At 40.2% G+C, this 22498-nt stretch overlaps 1 protein-coding gene across 3 annotated transcripts in view; it reads left to right on the top strand.

Annotated features, from left to right (window-relative positions):
* The window catches only part of ADGRA3 (adhesion G protein-coupled receptor A3), a 110775-nt gene that overhangs the window by 32341 nt on the left and 55936 nt on the right, over positions 1 to 22498 (top strand). For 2 of the 3 annotated variants that reach the window (XM_036330143.1, XM_036330133.1), the window contains exons 3-7: positions 3744 to 3815; positions 11770 to 11841; positions 13876 to 13947; positions 17220 to 17380; positions 19657 to 19870. In XM_036330143.1, coding sequence (XP_036186036.1) covers positions 3744 to 3815; positions 11770 to 11841; positions 13876 to 13947; positions 17220 to 17380; positions 19657 to 19870 — 591 coding nt within the window. Of the gene's footprint in view, positions 1 to 3743; positions 3816 to 11769; positions 11842 to 13875; positions 13948 to 16795; positions 17125 to 17219; positions 17381 to 19656; positions 19871 to 22498 lie in introns of those variants that run through there. The other variant, XM_036330152.1, reaches the window with a different exon arrangement.

Raw genomic sequence — 22498 nt, 5'->3', positions numbered from 1 at the left:
GTATTTCTATAATTTTGTTTAAGCAACTTTTGTGCACCTTTTTGCATTTATGTTTTAATGACCTAACCCATTCAGATTCAGCTGCACATCCTAACATTAGACTTGTGTTCACTAGGGAAGCTGTGGGTTGGAGAAGGGAATGGTAAATGAGAGACTCTGACTACAAATATCCTTTGGCAATGCCTGATTAATATGGCTATCATTAAATGCTATGTAACTTGTCAAGCATTTCTTTATTATTTAATAAAAAGTGTATCTTTAAATCTTATTACACTACTTAGTTATTCATGAGAGGTATTTTCTAGAAACACATGCAATGCATCATGGACCACAAATTTATGTAGTACTATAGCTAAGTCATTCCCTGTTGCAGATGCTTTTTAAAATCAGAGAAGTGAAGTGTGTTTTAAAAAAATGGAACGGACATTATATTTCCATTTGCAGAGACTTTTAGCTTATGCAATGTAAGTCAAACACATTCTGATTGAATTTTCTCCAAAAATCTTCTTTGAAGTATAGGGTTGGGATCGGGTGCAGAGGGGAAGGTAGAAGCTAGTACATTGGGCCTGATGATGAATTATACTTCCTGGGACTAAAAAGTGGGGGACAGAAACTAATCTTTATTATGAAAATTTTCAAACATACAGCAAAATTGAAAGAATATTATAGTAATCTCCCATATCACCAGTTTACTTACCCAGAGTAAATAATTATTAACAATTTGTGGTATTATTTTTCTTTGCCTTGGAATTTGCCTACATTCACACATTTGCTTAAATTATTCGGTCAGGTGCAGGTACCCTCTGCCTTTATTGAGGTATAAGTGCATGAAGTGGACTTACGTTATGAATGACATTCAATAGTCTCTACATTGTCTGGCTTGATGAATAGTCTAATGATTTAGTGGCTAACCGTAATTTATTTAGAAGATTTTTATAGTGAAATTTAGGTAACTGTAATTCTGTCTCTGAGCCAGGATTTCATCCATTTATCATCTGTCTCAGTCTCTTCTGGCTTCTATAACAACACCAGAAACTGGGTAGCTTATAAAGACAAACGCTTATTTCTCACTCTTCTGGAGACTGGGAAGTCCAGGATCAAGGCACCGGCTGATTGGTGTCCAGTGAGGTACCACATCCTACTTGGCCATCTTTTTGCTGAAACCTCACCTGCTGGAAGAGAGAGAGGGAGCTGTCTGGGGCCTCCTTTGTAAGGTTATTAATCACATTCATTAGTTCTCTGTTCTCATGACCTAGTCACCTCCCAGAGGTCCCACCTTCTATTGCCATCACCTTGGGAGTTAGGTTTTCAATGTGTGATTTTGGGGGAGGAGGACAAACATTTAGAACATAGCACTGTCCATCTACCCTCTACATAAGGAGTCTCAGTCTCTCTCTCACTGAATAGATGGGTGAGAGAAATATGACTCTTTCTAGAAACATCTAGAAATATGACTAGTATATTTGAAGAGAGAGGGACTGAGCGAGTGAGTGTTAAAGGAGGGTGTTGGAACAGATTAGGAAATGAGCGTTGGAGTAGGGAGATGGGCAAAGTCAGGGCCATGGGTAGCCTCTAAGTTACCTGGAAGAGTCTGAACTTTCTTCTGAGGGGATTATGGAGCTTTTGGAGGATTTAGCTGGCACAGAGACATGATCAGATTCATGTTTATAAAGATGTAAATGGAGCCCGGCCAGTGTGGGTCAGTGGTTGAGCATAGACCTATGAACCAAGAGTTCACGGGTTTGATTCCCGGTCAGGGCACATTCACGGGTTGCGGACTCAATTCCTAGTATCAGGAGGTAGCTGATTCCCTGTCTCTCTCTCATCGATGTTTCTATCTCTCTCTCCCTTCCTCTCTCTCTAAAAAACCAAAAGATCAATTAAAGAAAAAAGATGTAAATGGAGAACTGATGAGAGAAGCAAGGACACGAGTGGGAACTGTGCTATATAACCTGGGCTGGAGTGATGACCATGAGGGTGCTGGACAACAGTGCCGGGGTCCAACCCCAGCGGGTCCAGGGGTCCCCAAAGGTGTGGATGGAGTCGGCGAAGAAGGAATGACACAGAGACAGCGTTCAGTTGATCAGCAGCCTAGCCAGGATCTCTAGCCAGGATCTCCAGCCAAGTTCTGCTGCTTATTGTCTTGTTACATCCGTATTTATCCCAGTTGATTTTAATCCTGTCAATTTCTATTACAAAGGTTAGGGCGTTTCTTATCTCCATTCCAGGGAGTAAAGATTATGTAGCTTAAGCATGATTGTTTGTAGTGATTAACTACCCGCCTGGCACTTAGTTAAGGAGTTTCATCCCCTCCCTGACTTCAGAGAAAAATTCCTACCTGGGGAAACAACCTTTCTAGGAGAGGCATCCCCTCCCTGACTTCAGGGAAAAATTCCTACCTGGGGAAACAACCTTTCTCGGAGAGGTGACCTTGGTTAAAACACACAGTGCTAAGGGGAGCAAACATATTAAGAACAGTATGCTATATACGCCAGGTCCCTTGAAACATATGCTGTGCAGATGTTTCTTTCCTGCAGCGACTGTGTCAAGCAGCAAGGATGGACCGGCTTCCGGCACAACAGCACATACTATAGTTTTTTTTCCATTTTTTATAAAATTTTTCAAACATATAAAGAGATTTAAAGAACAATATCTCTAGCACCATGATTTCATTATGGCCAGCTTTTGGAATGCTTACTTTATCTGTCTCCCTTTTGCTCTAGGTATACATTTGCTCAGTTTCTTTAGTAAATCTTCACTGTGTCAGGCAGAAAGATGTGTTTACAGCCTGGTTATCTGGCTTGGGTACATATTAACACCAAAACCTTGGCCAGATGTCATCATCTTGCTGCACATGAATGTCCTTGTCTGAAGCAAGGGTAATACCTTCTAGGATTGGTTGTAAGATCTTAAAGGGATGATAAGAGACAGATACTAACTGACTGATTTTAGTGGTTTGTGTAACTGAGCCCAGAGCGAAAGCTGGACTTCAGGCTTGGCTGTATTCAGGGGCTCAGGATTTACTCTCTTTTCTTGTCTGTTTGCTTTATCTCTCAATGGTAGCAAGAAGGTCCTGATAGTTTTAGACTTACATCTTACCTCTAGTCAAACCAGTGGACATGGCTACTCCTTGACCTCTGCCTGTCTCCTCGCCCTAGGTCCTGGGGTTAATTAGCCCAAGGTCATGTAATCATGCCAATGACTGGGGCCAGAGTATTTGAAAAATAAGGACTGGGGTTGATCAGGTGCCGCAGGGGTGGTGTTGGGAATTCCAGGCACTGTCTGGAGTGTACCATATGCTATGGGAAAGTAGGGAAAACAAGGGAGAAGGCTGCAAAAACAAAAACTCTGCTTAGCACAGTGACTTAACATTACATAATTGATAGCCGTTACAGCAGTTATCATTGTCAAATTGTGGAATCTTTTATAGTTACAATCTTTTCTAGGGCTGTAGTTTAATGATACCTTTGAATTTGAATAACATCAGAACACACATATCTTTTTTGACATATACCTTTATTCTTCTATTGACCAACACAAATGGCTTTAGAGCCAGATTTCTCGAACTTGAATTCTGGCTCTGGCACTTCTACTGGAGCGATCTTGGCTTAATCTTTTGGGCTTCAGTTTCCTCCCATTATTTTTGTCATTGTTATTTTCTGCATGGTAGTTAAGTGCAAAATGCCAAAATAATTGTTACAGTGTTCATATGTAAATAACTTATTTTATTTTCTTTTTAACAGGGACCTCCGAAATAATCTTATTAGTAGTATAGATCCTGGTGCCTTTTGGGGACTGTCATCGCTAAAAAGACTGTAAGTGTTTGATTTGCTTGCTTATGAGTTTGAACTGTTTCTCATATAAGTAACCGTTCATCGACTTTAAGCTTTCACATGATAAAAGATGGGTTTTTAACAGTTTTGATAAGTTTACCTGGCCAGATCCATGATAGACAACAGAGGGTTTTAATATAAGTAGCTTAGAAGGAATTAGTTTGTGTAGCTATTTGATTTGTTTGCTGGTTGGGTCCCTCGTATGTTAATAAAATCATTGCTGTATTGGCTTTGTCTGTTATCATTCATCTGCAGCTAACTTGCAAGTTATGCGTGCAATCAGATCGGATCTGTTGTAAATGCTCTATCAGTTGAGGTACCTTTCTATTAATGACGTAAGGTCTTGCCATTTTCATGTATACTTTATGTATTATTATTATTTTAAAACCTTAGGACCAATTTTTAGGCTAAAGCTGAAAACTCCTCTCCCCATCCTCCCCTTATGCTGTTTCACAATTGTTGAGAAGTAACCCTGCATTCAAGCCAAGTAGTGCTGTCTGTCCATCATCGTTTATTCCTTCTAAAGGCATTTATTGTGTGCTGGCTGCTTGCCATACTCTGGCTTCTCTGGGATAGCTATCAGACTCTTGGGGGTCAAATAGGTGGATAATGAGAATATACCCTGCAGATGTTCTGTAACAGATAACATAGTAATAATCATCAGGGAAAGGAGGGACCACCTGAGAGAGAATGGCCTGCCACAGGAGCAGTGACATTTAGCTTTGGCCTTGCTCTTTGTATGGGAGAATACCAGAAGAGTGGGCATAAGGATGAACCCATGTCTCTTGGGACAGTAGTTTAGCTCTTTGGCCCCAGTCTAAAGTGGAAGGAGGAGAAGAATGTTGGGAGGTTAGGCTGATCAAGGTGGGACTAGGCTTTTGTAGGCTTTGATGATCTTTTGCCATGTGAAAAAAAAATTTCAAATCCATTATTTAGATGGGGGAGTAGCATAACTTTATGAATATGAAATTGATATGATCAGATTTGTATTTTGTGTTTCAGAATATCTTTTTTTTTATTATTGAATCTATTGGGGCATTGGTTTGCAAAACCATACCGTTTTCAAGTGCACAACCCAACAAAACATCATCTGCACACTGCATCTTGTGCCCACCGCCCCAAGCAAAGTCTCTTTCTATCCCCACTCCCCACCCCCACCTTTGCCCACCTCCTTCTACCCTGATGACAGTAAGAAGAAACCACTTAAGTGCAGAGAATCAGGGACAGAAGATAAAGTGGAGAGAGGCCCGCTCCATGCTTTCCTTCTTTTTCATAGTCCCTCTTTCAGCCCCTGTCTATCTCTGTCTCTGTCTGTCTCTTTTTTGATTCCATCAGACTTTCTTATTATTTAAGTTTTTTTTAAAAGTTCAAGGTGCCTGAGTATTATTCACGTCTTACTTGTTTTCTATCGTGTCTGTATATTAAAGCCGGCTATGCTTGCTCTTAGTTTAATCATGGCATGACTTACTTAAATGTTGACACTGACCTTCCATCCTAATACTTTGGACATCTTGTGGCTCTTATTCTGTCATTCAAAACCTGCTCACTTCTAGTCAGATCATTTTTAGTCAGGTCCACTTGTCAGAGTTGGCCATGCTAATTTTCCAGGTTTTTGTTTTTTTTTCAAAGTTACATTTGCAAGTAAAATTAACTTTCACCCAACATTTATTCTCTCCAGGTCTCCTCTCAGTTCCCCCTCTTGGACAGTCTTGGAAGATTAAGAGTAGTAGGAGTTAAAGGATTTCTCAGTCTTGGGAAATTTAAAATTTCAGGCCGACTCTGTAGAAGGGAATTTATTGCCATGGCCTTTGTTGCGGGCGGGAGCAGTCATTCATGGTGTCCGTCTGGCTCTGTGTGCACTGGGGGAAGACACTCGGGGATGTGAGGAGGTGACTGGTTTTCTTCTTCCCCATTCACGCTGCTCTTCACTGTTTCCCCGTAAAGGCTTTTTAATGACACAACTGAGAAAAAATGGCCTGTCTGGGGTAGGTCAGTTGGGTATGGAGACTGGAATTCTAGAAAGGGAAGATAGGATTGGAGGGTGGGAGGCACCAGTAGGCATGAGAGTTGCAGTGGGTCAGTCGAGTTCAGTAACAGCAGTAGCAGCAGGTTTAGCAGCATAAAGTGGTAAGACAGAGACCAGCATCAGTTCAGTTGCACAACAGACTCATTGAGCCCATTCTCTGCTCAACGGGGAGCCAGGCTTCAGGGATACAGGGTAGCTGGGGAACCCCTGGAGGCTTTGCGGTATAGTGGAATCATATGCACAAACCAACAGCCTAGCTATGGACTTGGAATCTGCTTACTGAGAGGGGAGCCATGGCAGAGTCCAGCTGCTAAGAGTTTGGAAGCTGTTAGGATTCAGCCAGATGGACACAGGCCGGGGTGTGGAGCACAGGCATGGGCAGATAGCACATCAATCATCTTTTTTAAAAAAAAAATAAATATATTTTGATTGATTTCAGAGAGGAAGGGAGAGGGAGAGAGAGATAGAAACATCAATGAGAGAGAATCATTGATCAGCTGCCTCCTGCACAGCCCCCATTGGGGATTGTGCCCAAAACCAGGGGGTGTGCCCTGACAGGGAATCGAACCAAGACCTCCTGGTTCATAGGTCGATGGTCAACCACTGAGCCACCCAGGCTGGGCCATCTTTGTTTTAACTGTCCCTCCCAGTGATTCTGACACTAAAGTGTGAGAAATTCTAGAATATTTGAATCATTTTCCCTCCAACATTTTTATCCAAGGGGAGGGGTGTGACGTCATACTGCCAGGCAAGATCACTTATTTTTACCTTCCTTGATTGACACACTATCATCACAGCTTTTTTGGAAGGAAGCTTACTTTTTTTAAAGGAAGATTAATCCTAAAAATATCTCCCATGTCGAGATGGAGGTTGAAGGAAACTGGACTGTTAATAAAACGCAGTTTCATTAGGATGTTTTAAGGACACTGCAAAAATATCTCAGGTTCTCCATTGAGTTCTTTATCCTTCAGTAAATAATTTCTCAATTACTGCCATCCAAAATAAATATATAAATTTCTTGTTCCATAGCATTGAATTTCATGACTAATATCGTACAGGCATCGCCTTAGCATTTTTCATTGCATTACCCATTAAGTAGTCTCTTGTGTTCTTGCCAAGGAAGGTAATTGCCATTTGTAATGTTCTTCCCATTAGAAAATATACTTTTAATTCCACACAGCTGACTTGTAATTGAATGTACAGTGTACAGCTTGCAAGCTGAGAGGATCTTAGATATAAACTCAGTGAAATATAAAGATACTCTGCAGTAGTGCTGTTTCATAGTTGCTTATAGATATGGGCACTATTTTTAGGGACCTTAAATCATTCATTTCAATTGTGCATCTCACCTAACAGGCACGCGATAAGTGTTTTTGGAAGTGCACCATGTCCTTGCCTTTATCTTGTAGGTACTTTGAATCAGGAATATTAAGTGGCTTTCTGCAGAATAAACTACCAGAGTAGATGAAACCTAGCCTCACTCAGTGTCCCTTTTCGCTTTATCAACTAATTCCAGCTGGTTCTCAATCTAAATGAACACCCATTATCAGTACCTAATACCATTTTAAATAGATATAGCTATAATGAAATTGTTTCCCAAAGAATCAATGGTAATTGCACCATTTAAAGCTCAGAATTGAGACAAGAGAAGGAATAGAGCCCAGAAATGCTTGTTTAAGCAACAACTCACAAGATGATGCCTCATTTTCTTAAACATTAAAAACCTAGAAATAAAAGGAAAATCAGCTAGAACTTTTTTTTTAAGTCCTGCAAGATTAAATACTTAGCTTTAATCGTCTGAGAAGCGTGAGACTAGCAGACACGGATAAAGATTTGCATTGCTTAAGATTCTTTTATCAAAAGTTGACATAAGAAAGGGGAGGCAGAACTATGAGATTACAGAACCTCAGGATTACCCAAGCTACAGAATATCTAAGTGAAAAACTTAGCAAGTAGGTTTCAGTGCTGTGGCCTTATCATTTCTCACCAGATTGACACTTTTTTTTCCAGCCAACCGATGATTCTCTCTCATCATTGATGTTTCTATCTCTCTCTCCCTCTCCCTTCCTCTATGAAATCAATAAAAATGCATTAATTTTTTTTTTTTAAAAAGGAGGTGTAAATTCTCCACTATAGGGAATAAAATGGGCATTAAAGAAAATGTGATTGGAGAAACCAAGGTGGCAGCATAGGGAAACACCAGAAATTGCTGCCTTGCACAACCACTTCAAAAATACAACTAGGAGACAAAACAGACATCATCCAGAATCACAGGAAGGCTGGCTAAGTGGAAATTCTACAACTAGAAGGAAGGAGAAAAGCACACTGAGACTCAGAGGAGGTGCAGAAATGAAGTGCAGAGGTACGGAGGCATACGTGGAAAGGGCTGGCAACTGAGGATGCGGTTGTCTTTTTCAATTGTGAGGGAGTCTAAAGCTCCCGAATGCTCTGAACTCCGGTTCCGGGCGAGTCTCTGGGGACCCAGACTCATACGGGGAGAAACTGGACTGTCTGGCATCGGTCAGAACTTGAGGGCGGCTTTCTCTCAGAGGTGCTTGCAGCGATTACCAGGACACTGAGACGCGGGGCCTCTTAGGGTAGGACTGAGGATCAGCCATAGCTGTTTGCTCCACCCTGTTAATTCCCTGAGACCCTGCCCCCCCCAAGCTGTGCGAAGAGGCTTTTGCATATGAAAGGCCTGGCCCTTTGCAATCTGAAAATTAACTAACAATCTGCAGCTGGGTCAGAGAGACCCAGAACTTCCAAAAGAAGGCCCAAGGCCCCACAGCAGCTTGCATTGCTTCACAGCTGGGCCTCATCTAGGCATCTCCAAACCCCAAACAAAGAAGAGGAATCTGCAGATCTCTCCATAGCTCCTGCTGGGTAGCCTCAGGCAGAGGCTAAATTAGCACCTCCTTAGAGATCCAAGAGCCAGTATACCCAGTGGTCAGAGTGGGACCATCCAGATTACAACTCCTCAGATCCATAAGGGACACACTAAGGGGCAGACTCAGTGAGCACCAAAGCCCCACTGAAGCAAGTCTTGCCCCAGAAGGGTGTCTCCAGCACAGAAGTTCTCCCACTGTAGACACAGCTGATTCTCAGAGCCAATTAGCCTGAAGGTCAATTCCTCCCAGTGATACCAACAACAATCAAGGCTTAACTACAACAAGACTGTGCACAAAGCCCACAAAGGGTTGCACCAAGAGTGTCCACCTCAGGTAATTGGGGAGGCTGAGCCACTGGGCCCTATAGGACACCTAGCACAGAAAGCCACTCTATCAACACAGGGAAACATAAAAAATGTGGAGACAAAGAAACAGGTCACAAATGACAGAAATGGAGGAAAGCAAACTACAGGATATAGAGTTCAAAACCACACTTATAAGGTTTTTCAAGAATTTTCTAGAAACCTCCGATAAACTTAGTGAGACCCTTGAGGATATGAAAAAAGACCAACTAGAAATTAAGCATACACTGACTGAAATAAAGAATATTATACAGAGTTCCAACAGCAGACTAGAGGATCACAAGAATCAAGTCAACGATTTGAAATATGAAGAAGCAAAAACACCCAACTGGAAAAACAAAAAGAAAAAAGAATCTAAAAATATCAAGACAGTGCAAGGAGCCTCTGGGACAACTTCAAGCGTACCAACATCAGAATTATGGGGGTGCCAGGAGAAGAGAGAGAGCAAGATATTGAAAACATATCTGAAGAAATAATGACAGAAAACTTCCCCTACCTGGTCAAAGAAATAGACTTACAAGTCCAGGAAGCGCAGAGAACCCCAAACAAAAGGAATCCAAAGAGGACCACACCAAGACACATCATAATTAAAATGCCAAGAGCAAAAGACAAAGAGAGAATATTAAAAGTAGCAAGAGAAAAGTCAGTTACCTACAAGGGAATACCCATACGACTGTCAGCTGATTTCTCAACAGAAACTATGCAGGCCAGAAGGGAGTGGCAAGAAATATTCAAAGTGATGAATAGCAAGAACCTACAACCAAGATTACTTTACCCAGCAAAGCTATCATTCAGAATTGAAGGTCAGATAAAGAGCTTTACAGATAAGAAAAAGCTAAAGGAGTTCATCTCCACCAAACCAGTATTACATGAAATGCTGAAAGGTATCCTTTAAGAAGAGGAAGAAGAAGAAAAAGGTAAAGATACAAATTATGAACAACAAATATGTATCTATCAATAAGTGAATCTAAAAATCAAGTGAATAAATAATCTGATGAACAGAATAAACTGGTGAATATAATAGAATCAGGGGCATAGAAAGGGAGTGGACTGACTATTCTCGGGGGGAAAGGGGTGTGGTGGGTGCGGAAAGAGACTGGACAAAAATCGTACACCTATGGATGAGGACAGTGCGGGGGGAGGGTAAGGGTAGGGGGTGGTGTGGGAACCGGGTGAAGGGGAGCTATGGGGGGAAAAAGAGGAATAACTGTAATAATCTGAACAATAAAGATTTAATTTAAAAAAAAAGAAAATGTGATAAAAATAGTTTTGAAAGTTTGGTTTAGAAAATATGTTCTCATTCTTTTATCAAAATTTAAAGCAGTGAATAGATCTAAGTGTAACAACTGATAAAAGTAAAGTTTCATTGTTTTAGGGTTTTCTTGCAATATAATTTAAATCCCCTAGTAAATGATGAAAATCATGCCATCCTTTTTGAAGGTTATAGAACTTATCAGTTATGTCCCAATTAAAATGTAATCTCCAGATTAAGATGTAAAGTTGTGTTCATTGTCCTTGGGGTGAAGAAAAATAGTGAAGAAAGAATACAATATAGTGTGTGTGTGTGTGTGGGGGGGCAAAAGTAGGTTTACAGTTGGGAGTACTCAAAACAAAATTTATTCTTATATTATTATTTATTTGCATTATACATCTAAACCTACTGTTGCCTACCCCTGTATTCACTAAACTTTTCACATAGATGGAAAGGAAAAGGGTTTATGGATTGAGAAGAGAAAATATTGAGAAAGTAACATTTGATGGGAACATTTGCTAAGATTTTGAAGTGATGGGAAAAAAATAATCGAGCCATTACATAGATACTGTTAGAGGATATGTAGGTAATGGCCCAATTATTTTTTATGGAGCCTAAATGATAGATCTCTGAAGTAAAAACTCACTCAGTTGTGCTTTCTTTACTTTGAAAACTTCTAAGTATTTAAGGAATGAAGTTAGAAAGCATTAAGTTTCAGATATTTTTGAGAAGATAAAAGTTCCAGCATTTATTTTGATAATTTGCCCTCTTTTTTTAAAAAAAGAATACATTTTTATTGATTTTTTAGGGAGAGGGGAGAGAAACATTGATCAGCTGCCTCCTGCACGCCCCCTACTGGGGATCGAACCCCAAACCCTGCCATGTGCCCTGACCAGGAACTGAACCTGTGACTTCTTGTAAGGAAATGGGACGGCACTCAAACAACTGAACCACACAGGCCAGGGCGATGATTTGCTCTCTTATCCATCTTGTTAGATGTTGGTTGAGATGCAGTGGTGCTCTGTCCCCTCCCTTTCCCAGCATAATTAACTGTGTAGGCCATCTAGGGGCTTGTATCATAGACAGCAGGGTAGGTTCTCCTGTGTGCACTCCAGTTGTATCTTGGGTCATTTTACAGGAGTCAGTGCTTAAAATACGAAGGGCACTGTGAGGAAGCAGAGTTAGTGTGCATGTGTCAGGAGTAATTGAGAGCAAGGATTGTTGCCTCTCCCGTGCCCTAGTATCTCTCTTGAGGTAGGTAAGTATCTCGGAGATGCTGAAAGGAAAGGTTTTGTCTGATACCCGGCTGCTGTTTTTTGAATATTAAATGTATGAAACCTTCATTAACCAAGAGAGCTGATTGAAGACATTCCTCTCCCCCCCCCCCCCCCCCACTTTTTCTCCTTAGGGATCTGACAAATAATCGGATAGGATGTCTGAATGCAGACATATTTCGAGGACTCACCAATCTGGTTAGATTGTAAGTACATCTTTCTTCCCTATCCTATATAATAAAAGCCTAATATGCAAATCAACCAAACTGCAGAACCACTGGTGGAACGACCGGTCGCTATGACACATACTGACCCCCAGGGTTGCAGATGCTCAACACAGGAGCTTCCCCCAGCTCGAAGGCCTCAGGCCAATCAAGATGGGTGCTAGCAAACCCCCAGCCCCCCCGCCCCGATCTCACAAATTGGTCCTGATCGCTGACCAGGCTTAGGGACCCTACCCATGCATGAATTTCATGCACCGAGCCTCTAGTTAAGATATAAGGAAACATTTGAATTGGTATCCAAGTATTTATAAATACCTATGCCAAGTTTAATATTCAAATAGTAACAGTATAGTAAAAACTGAAGTAGGTAGGGGATAAGGAGCTTGGAATTGAGTCACGGAGGTACTTTATAATGTCATCAGAACATAATATTACATTACTGCACATGCAGGGACACACGCAGATACATGGTGCCCTGTATGCTCCAGGGAACATGCTAGCATGGAGAAAGATGATTGAAAGCTTTGATATTATGGGGAAATTTTTTGGAAGAGGTAAAACTTCAGTTTATGACCCAAAGGTTGGAGACATTTGGACTTTTAGAAAGGAAAAGAAGCCGAGCAAATGATGGTTGGAGGGGGAAATAAGAGCGAGGTCTATTTTAAGGAGAAGGCAAGTGGTATTAGGAGTAAAATGACCATGTGAATCATGCCTGTGACCTGCAGAATTCCCATTCGGTATCCACTCTTGTAGGCCCCAAAGGAAAAAGGCATCTTTTATTGTTCTTTTAATTTGCAGGTATTCTTTTTTATTTGCTTGCTTTTTTTAGTTCCTAGGCAATTCTGTGAGGATCAGAATCATTTTATCCAACTTTTTACATCCAGAGACATTTATTAAACCCCATACAGTGAGGTTCTGATTGAAGTTCATTATATATTCTTTGGCAAAGGATTGGCATTTGTGTAATACCAAGTCAGCAGGAACTCATTGCTGCATGTGCCATGGGAGCAGCTGATCTCTCCCAGATCCATTCTCTTCCTCTCCCCACTGGGGAATCCATGTGCCCCATCATCATCTTCTCCCCCACTTGACACATTCAACCCAGACTCCAAAGGCCTCCTGGGAGGTCCTAGGACTTCTTCCTTGAGAACTCCAGGTCTAAATTGTATCTGTTGTGGATACCACAACAGACACAGAACAGATCTTATGGGGGGTGGGTCATGCTGCCATTCTCCCAGAGCCCTCGGTCCCCTTGAGTGGCAGAAACCTTCTGCACATGGGCTCCACATCCTGAGCAGTCAGCCACCACCATTGAGCACCTACTGTATACCTCAGCATGTTACTAGCTGCCAGAGGTACCCCAATAAATAAAACACACTGGTCCCCTCCCCTGCTGGGGTTCATGGTCAAACCTGGAAGAATCATTGTGGGATTAACATACTACTCAGATTGTAGCATGGGGTGTTTGGGTTTTAATCCATATACAATGCTGCAAGGGTGAAGGCAGTCATGAAAGCCACCTGGTACAAGCAAAAGCAAGAGAAAAGGCCAACACTGAATCTTTCATTTTAAACCCTGCACTCTTTCCACTTTGCTGATGTTTTTACTCAGTTACTGTGAGTTGCTGCTAATCATACCGGCCATACTTTTTCTTTTGTATTTTAGAATTTTTGCTTTCTTAAATGATACCGAGTAATTCTAGTTGCAGTGACAGCATGACTAAAGATCTGGTTTAGTGAGGTATCCTCCAGGCTCACCTGATATTTTATAGAAAAATCTTATCTAACAGAAATAATGTTCAAATATTTACTGCTTTATACGAGGTTAAGAGCAATTTTCTTTTACAGCCTTGGAGAAATATTTGCTAATTGTTCTCTCTTTATAAGATTTAAAACAACTTTTATACATTCTTTGTAATATTTCGTGATTATAGGGCACTTTAGGAAATATGAAATAATACACAAAGATATCTTTGTTAGTATTTTTTTAAGTGAAATCATTTCCTTTTTTCTCCAGAAACCTTTCCGGGAATTTGTTTTCTTCATTATCTCAAGGGACTTTTGATTATCTTGGCTCATTACGATCTTTGTAAGTAAGAATTATTTTTTCTTCTCTCTCTCTCTCTCTCTCTTTCTCTCTCTCTCTCTACATATATACATATATATATCTTAGGTTTTGAAAATTAAAACAGTTATTGTATGGTTTAAGAGAGTTCATGGGAAAATCTTGTGATATTTGCAGAAATTAGAATCTTTCTTGAGAGCTTACATTCACATTGAAAAACTGCCCTAACCGATTTGGCTCAGTGGATAGAGTGTCGGCCTGCGGACTGAAGGGTCCCAGGTTCGATTCCGGTCAAGGGCATGTACCTTGGTTGCGGGCATATCCCCAGTAGAGGGTGTGCAGGAGGCAGCTGATTGATGTTTCTCTCTCATCGATGTTTCTAACTCTCTATCCCTCTTCCTTCCTCTCTGTAAAAAACCAATACAATATATTAAAAAAAAAAAAAAAAGAAAGAAAAACATACTGTAAACCTTAGTATAATACATTTCAAATGGGGGCAACCATTTTCTCTTTAGAATATTATATGTGAAATCTGTATTTCAAGGTAATACATTGGTAATTCTTTCTCTTTGACTTCATTTTCAAATTAGAAAACATTTTGTTCTTTGACTAATTAAATCCCCTAAGTGCAAAGTATTCCTCCCTCGGAAGGATTTGTGCTTCAGAATCTTTTGTACTTCAGAGATTTAATTTGATCCTATAACCTCTTCACCTACGGAATTCACAACGTATTACATTTCTAGGAGTGTTAATGTAGAATATCTATCTGCTTTATGAAGTCAATATAAGATCATATTTACACAGTTCTCTGTATTTTTAGAATTGATTGAATTTCCCCGCAAAAAAAGTTTTTTAGCTGTGAGATATTACAAATAATACTTTTGAAAGTAACTGTATTTCCAGATAAACCTTAATATGTTTTAAACATTCAGTTATGCTAATTTCTATCAGACTCACAGTTAAATGTAATGTTTTTCAGATTGTTGTTATATATAGCTCATGAGATTGAGTCTCTTTTCCCATGCTACGTCGTCTTCCCTACCCAGTGCCTCTGTTCTATATATGCTGAATTCTTTTCTTTTTCTCCCTTCCCTTCTCCCCTCTTCCCTTTTTTCTTTTTTTAATCCTCACTCGAGGATGTTTTTCCATTGATTTTTAGAGAGAATGGAAAGAGAGGGAAAGACAGAGAGAAACATCAATGTAAGAGACATGCATCCACATCAACTGGTTGCCTCTTGCATCAGCCCTGACCAGGGCCTGGGCCAGGGAGGAGCCTGCAACCGAGGTATGTGCCCTTAACCGGAATCAACAGGACCCCCAGGCCTACGCTCTATCCACTGAGCCAAACCCGGTAGGGCTCCTCTCCTCCCTTTCTTTCTTTCCCCACCTCTACCCTTCCCTTCGCCTCGCCTCTGCTTGTCTAAACCTATCATTTAAACCTCATGAAGTACCTTCACTGGGGTGCAGCTAGCAGGTGAGCCATCCATCTGGCCCCTCCTCCCGTGGTGGTCATAGGTGGATCCTCCTAGGGTCACATTAGACCAGACTCCATCGGGTCTCTTCTCATCCAGAGCTGCTTTTTAAGGAAAACATCCCTTTGGGCATCATTAGTGATGTTCAAGTCAGTCATTACTGTGAGGTTTAGGAAATAAGAAAAACTGCAAAGAATAATCTGGCTCTTGAGACCTTGGGTAGCAGGAATGTGGGAAGACTTTTCATCCCCAAATAGGGTTAAATCGCCAGTGTTTTCACTTGGTAGTTTCAGAAAGTGACCAGAGGCTGGCGATTAGGAATTAGAAATCAGTCCAGTCATTCTTTGGGTACTTTTTTAAAAGTTACTTTCTCTTTGCTTTTGTTGTCCCAGCTCCCCCCACCCCCACCCCTCCTTTTTTATTGCCAAACCTGAGACGAAGCCTGTGCCAATGCACAGTCTGTGTTGGAAGCACAAGCGGTTATATTTGCTCTTTGCACTGTGTCGATTTATTTGTACAGACCGTGTGGCACACTCATTTAGTTATATTTACATTTGTTCCCCCGTTACATAATGCCCTCCAGGTTAGCAGAGGACAACTTTTATTAGCTGGACTTAGTGAGACTCGCGGCTCATGAATATCTAGTGCTTCATATAAAAATACTCAAGAAATTATTGCACTAATGTACAAGCTATATATGTCCTCTCTCGGTTTCTTACATCCAAGTGCCAAATTATAACACTTCTTGCCACATATGAATATAATTCTTGCCCGGCCGGTAAGACTCAGTGGTTAAGCGTTGACCAATGTACCTGCAGTCACGGTTCGATTCAAGGTCAGTGCACATGCCCAGGTTGCAGTAGGCAACCAATCAATGATTCTCTTTCATCATTGATCTTTTTTTTTTTTTCTTTAATCTCTCTTTTCCTCTCCCTTCTCTGAAATCAATAAAAATGTATTTTTTAAAAATACAATTTTCTGTTTCCTTTCATATTAAATCTTATCTTTTTGATGGGTTTGAGTGTGAATCCCTTAAGTTTGTAAATGATTACGGTATCCCTTGGCACATAGCAGGAAGTGTCAGAAATGGACCCCATCCTTGAGGGTATGACCGGGTGAAACCATCATATATTGCTTTATGCTGCCCCAATTCACAGGACACTTGGCAGGCAGTTAGCCAAGAACATGGAGGTGATGGCTGGGAAAATTGGAGCGGCTTCACGAGACAGTATTTTTTTAAAATATATTTTATTGATTTTTTACAGAGAGGAAGGGAGAGGGATAGAGAGTTAGAAACATCGATGAGAGAGAAACATTGATCAGCTGCTTCCTGCACGATCCCTACTGGGTATGTGCCCGCATCCAAGGTACATGCCCTTGGCCGGAATCGAACCTGAGATCCTTAAGTCTGCAGGCTGACGCTCTATCCACTGAGCCAAACCGGTTAGGGTGACAAGGCAGTATTAGTGCTACATGTTTTAAGATGAATTGGTAAGCCTTTGATAGGCAAAAAGGATGGGGCTTTGGTATTCCAAAACCCTGGGTTTATGGAGCTTATCGCATAGGTGAGGGCTGATGCATAGATTTTGTTCAAGTAGCAATTTGGGTTGAAAGCAGCGTGAGTCCCTAGATCTGTGGGCGGCCGTGCTGGAGTCAGACCCTCTGCAGGTCATATCCCTGGAGAGGAGACCATATCCAGTGGATGGCGGAGGTCACCGGCGTGCTAAAGGTGAATACACCACCCAGAGCCTAAGCCACCGTAAAACCGAAGTGCTGCTTCCTTTTATTCACCGTAATCTCCAATCTGTATTATGGTTGCTGCAGGGAATTTCAGACCGAGTATCTTCTGTGTGATTGTAACATCCTGTGGATGCATCGCTGGGTGAGGGAGAGGAACATCACTGTGCGGGACACGCGGTGCGTTTACCCGAAATCCCTGCAGGCCCAGCCGGTCACGGGCGTGAAGCAGGAGCTGCTGACATGCGGTAAGCGGGAAGAAAACACAGAGCATTTACTGTAACTTACCTGCCACCACGTTTCCCTTGACGAACTGTGAAATTCCCGTTACGTGTTGATGGAACTGAATGCCGCCGTTAATCTTCATGGATTCAATAATATTTCGTTGATGCCAACAATTAAGTCAGCTCGGTTGGAACTTAAGGTTCTTAGGCTCTGAACAGCTTTATGGAAACCAGTTTCAAAGAATAGCAGAGACCTTCAGATTTTCTGTCAGTTGACAAATTAGGGGTTTGTTGATAGTAATAAAATCTCAGGATGCAATCACTGTTTGTTGGTGGGGGCGTGAATTGATACAGCCTTTTTAAGTATAGTTTGGCAAAACCTATCAGTGCTCTTAAGTAGTTGATACATTTTCATCCAGTAATTCTGTATGTAAAGGTGTATTCCTAAGAAATGTGTGTTAAATGAAAAAAAAAAAAATACACATCAAACAAAAAAACAGTCCTAAGGTGATAGGAGGAGATTTCGACTTAGTCTTTGTGTTTGGAAACAAACAATCCTATCATTTTTTTCATTTCTCTTTATTATCATTTTTACTGTTGTTTCACAGATGCAGTGTGCTCATTGGGAAAAAATTAAGACTCATGAAAATAAATAATGTATATGTATGTCAAATCATCATGATGTACACTTCAAATATTTTATAACTTTGTTAATTATACCTCAATAAAGGAAACAACTAAAAGCATCAAACAAAACCCATGCTGCATTTTTATCTCTCCCAGCGATACATTGATGTATTGTCTTCTGCTCTTTTATCCTAGGCTTTGACCAAAATATCATATTTTCATGCTCTTGTTACCTTTTTTAACTTGAAATCATGTAAACTTATTTCCTCATCATATAAAATAGATGCATACCAATCCATTATATAAATGTAGCTGTAACTTGACAACTTCCTTATTACTGCATATTTAGCTTGTTAATAATTTCTTACTCCATAAACAGTACAAGGATTAATTTCCTTCCATACATTTTTGCATACATACAATTTTCCTTTTGGGTAAACTACTAAAAGTAGAATTGTTGTGTCAGACAATAGACCAAGTATTTTAAAGGCTTTTAATAAGCCCATGATTTTTGCATGCATTTTTTCATATATATTTATAATTTTTCCCTTTTGTTTTTCTGAATGAAAGGAAATATATCAGCTCTTAAAAATGTGATTATAATATGTGGAATCTTAAAAGATTTTCCCTCCTTTTTCTTTAAATGTTCTAAATTTTCTTCAATGAGTATGCATTACTTTTATAACCAGAAACCAGTGGTTTAATCAAAGGTAATATAGTCTCCAAAAAATATTTTTAAATTGTATCTATATCAGCATTTTTTTATCACTATTTTCCTTCTCCAAAGTTAAGTATCATTTTACAATTTGTTCTTTTATTTATTACTAGAGGCCCAGTGCATGGATTCGTGCACCAGTGGGGTCCCTCAGCCTGGCCTGCGGTGATTGGGCCAAAACCAGCTTTCCGACATCCCCCGAGGGGTCCTGGATTGCTGAGAGATGGTGGTTCTCGGGTGACCACCCCCGAATCGGGCTCCCTCCTCTCTGGTTCCAGGTGTGCCACCTGACAACTGCAGATGCCAGGTCACCGCAGCTCTGCAGTGTGTGTCATAGCTACTGGCTGGTCAGCAGGTTGCTTAGGTTTTTATATACATAGATTATTTATTTATTTACTTATTTATTTACTTATTTTTGTTAATCCTCACCCGAGGATATTTTTCCATTGATTTTTAGAGAGAGTGAAAGGGAGGAGGAGAGACAGAGAGAGAGAGAAACATTGATGTGAGAGAGACACATTGCCTCCTGCAGATGCCCCAACCAGGGCTAGGGAGTACACCTGCAACCTAGGTACATGCCCTTGACCAGAATTGAACCCACGACCCTCAGTCTGAGGGCCAACACTCTTTCCACTGAGCCAAACCGGCTAGGGCTACAATTTGCTCTTTTAGTACTACTTCTGTGGTCATCTCGTCGTTGTGATACCACCAAAAAGGAACCACTCTAAAAGTCAAAACTGATTACGAAATGGTTTCATTTTAATTTTGCCAAATTTGTTTTCACCTGGGACCCACTTATCTCAGGAGCAGCCTTGTTTGTGCTAGTATTAATGTGTCATTGTTGAGGAATGTTTGTTTTTCCATTGTTCAAGTTTTAATTAGAATTTCCGTAACTTTTCATTCTGGAGCCTGCATATAGTATTGCATTTGTTTACTGAGTTTGTTTTACTGTCTCTAGATCCTCCCCTTGAATTACCCTCTTTCTACATGACTCCATCTCACCGCCAAGTCGTGTTTGAAGGGGACAGCCTTCCCTTCCAGTGTATGGCTTCGTATATTGACCAGGACATGCAAGTGTTATGGTATCAGGATGGGCGGATCGTTGAAACTGATGAATCGCAAGGTATCTTTGTTGAGAAGAACATGATTCACAACTGCTCGTTGATTGCCAGGTAAACCTTTTTAAAGTCAGAAACTGTTTTCTGTGGATTTTATTTATTGTTTGAGAATTGTAATGTTTAGTTGGAGTTTGAATCAATACTTTATCTTTTTTTGCATTTAAAAATGCAGACATCTGGTTTCCTGATTGTTACTCATCTTGTAAAATTAAATAGCTATCTTTCCATCCATTGTTTTTTTTTTGTTGTTGTTGTTTTTTGGGGGGGGTGTATAGGATAAAAGAGAAACACTGTTGAAAAATTAGAGACATTTTGTTTAAAGTTTTAGGAGGAATGCTGTAAACTTGTAGTGTCAAACTTAATTTCTACCTAATTCCTGCTGCTAAGCTCAGAGTTTCACTTTTAGGAATCACCTAATTTTCACTGTTTTATGATTAATGCTACATTTTAAGATACTTCCTTTATCTACCCCACTGGTATAAAAGAATATATCACCTGTCTTGTTAACCCTATGACTGGTGTGAGCACCAAAATACTTAATTCAAATGAACTTTTTAAAGTGTAAAAAGCAGAGTAAACATATATATGATATTATTGCGCACAATATATTTTACTTTAGTAAAATCTTTATCTGTAGACATTGGATTTTCTCTCTCTCTCTGACTCCTTCTTTCCTTCCTATCAATTTCTTAGTAGGAATTTTAGAATTCTGCTTGAATTTTTAAAGAGTAGATCTGCGGTTTCTAAACTCTGCTGGGTCACCCTAGGGTAGTATCACAACAGACCTATAGGAGTCACATGAAAAAATTATCAGAAACTGAAGGGTCTCTTAGTTGAAATTCATGTCTTGGAATTGTGGGGTAGACTATTCTATTTTATAATTTGGTTCTCTACTGAGATTTCCTATCTGATTATTAGAAGCATATTTTCATTTATGTCTTTTAACATATTTATAGCAGATGCTTTTAAATCCTTTCCAGGCAGTTCTAACATCTGAGTCATCTTGGGATCATCACTGACTACTTTTCTTTTGACTATGGCTTATATTTTTCTATTTGAAAAAATACATATTATTTATATGTCTAGTAATGTTGGATTATTTCCTGGACATTGCGAATGATTCACTATAGAGAAGTCAGTCACCTATAACCTCTGGACTAAATCTGGCCTGCTGGGCCTGTGAGCTAAGAATAATTTTAAATGGTTATATGTTTAATTGTTACAGAAGTAACTATATAATATCCTCAATTTTGCTTCTTGGCCTTTGAAGAAAAAGTTTGACCCTTGACTCCAGATTTTGTTCTGTTCATATGAAGGGAGCTGATTTTTTGTTTCCTCAAGCAGTTAGCTTGGCTGAATCCAAACCCCTTTCTGTGACAGGCAGCTGCTGATATCTGTGTGCATCTACCCTATCTGTGTGTAGGTGAGGGGTCAGCTAGAGATCTGGGTAGATTTTATATGCAGACATTTGGGCCTAAAGCCAGGCTCCTTTCTACCTTTGTCCTGTGATTTTTCAACACGTCAGATTGTGAATTTATATTTGAGGAGTGCATGTCCTTGGACAGAAGCCATTGAAAACAATTTTATGATTACTCCCCAGGGCCAATGCCTTTTTCCTAGTGTCGGCTTCTCTCTGGTTTCTGCTTGCTTTGTGTCAGTAAGTGTATTCAGAGAGTTGTCATTTTGTTGTTTGTCGAGAGCTAGTAACTAAACTGCAGGGAGGGTGGTCTGATAGGCGCTGTCTTCCACAGAAGCAGAGTTCCTTCGTCAGAAGCAGTATGTTAGACCCAGTGAGAACACTGGTTGTCATGTTGTTTTTACTGTGCTGATAAATTTCATACGTGTATACGTATGTTAAAACTCATCAGTTGTGCATTGTAAGCAGTGACTATATGAATGGACCAAAATTGGCATATGATACAACAGTAGAGTTTTAAAAATACAGGGGCCCCTTTTCTAAAGGAAAGAACTTTGATTAATGTAGAGCCCTTAATTTTGATGATTGTAAAATAACTAGATTAATATGATCAATTTATTTTTACAAATCATACCTTATTTGAAATTCTTTCTGGAAGTACAGAAATATGCTAAGGATAGCAGCCTTGCCTAATATTTTTGTTGGCAGGGACACTTGACTAAAGTGAAAATCTTTCGTGTGAAGACCGAGAAATCCTTTACCCAGGGTTAGCTCAGAAGAATAAGAAGTTGTAGGAAAAGGAAATATGGTTATTGACTTGGTCCCTGAGACACCTGTTCATTCTCCATTGGTCTCCTCATGTTATTGATCCTTGATCGGTAAGACTGAGAATTTCTCGTTTTCCTCAAAGATGAAATTGAAGCTGCCTTTTTTTCTTACATTCCAAGCGTGCTGCCTTGAGGATGTCTGAAAATTTTATTCCGGTGATGGGTTTTAGACATTATAGTTATGGCTAAAAGTTATCTTAAGAAATATTTACAAAATATATTAGGACCATAGCTCCCAGCAGGTGTGTAAGGTGCCCAGGACACCATATGAGTTTACAGAGGTGCCAGGGGTATGTTAGGTTTCCGAGGAAGAATAGCGATACTCGACATTTGTCAGACACCACACAGCTGCCACCTCCAGGCAGTTATGCTGTCACCATTACGTCATGCTGAGTTCCTTTTGCTAGTGTCATACTTTGGGATGTAGGGTTTTTGTCG

The sequence above is a fragment of the Myotis myotis genome, unplaced genomic scaffold (genome assembly GCF_014108235.1).
Source record: "Myotis myotis isolate mMyoMyo1 unplaced genomic scaffold, mMyoMyo1.p scaffold_m19_p_1, whole genome shotgun sequence".
NCBI classification, from domain to species: Eukaryota; Metazoa; Chordata; class Mammalia; order Chiroptera; family Vespertilionidae; genus Myotis; species Myotis myotis.
The sequence above is the reverse complement of the archived record's forward strand: the minus strand, read 5'-3'. Positions and strand labels throughout refer to the sequence as shown.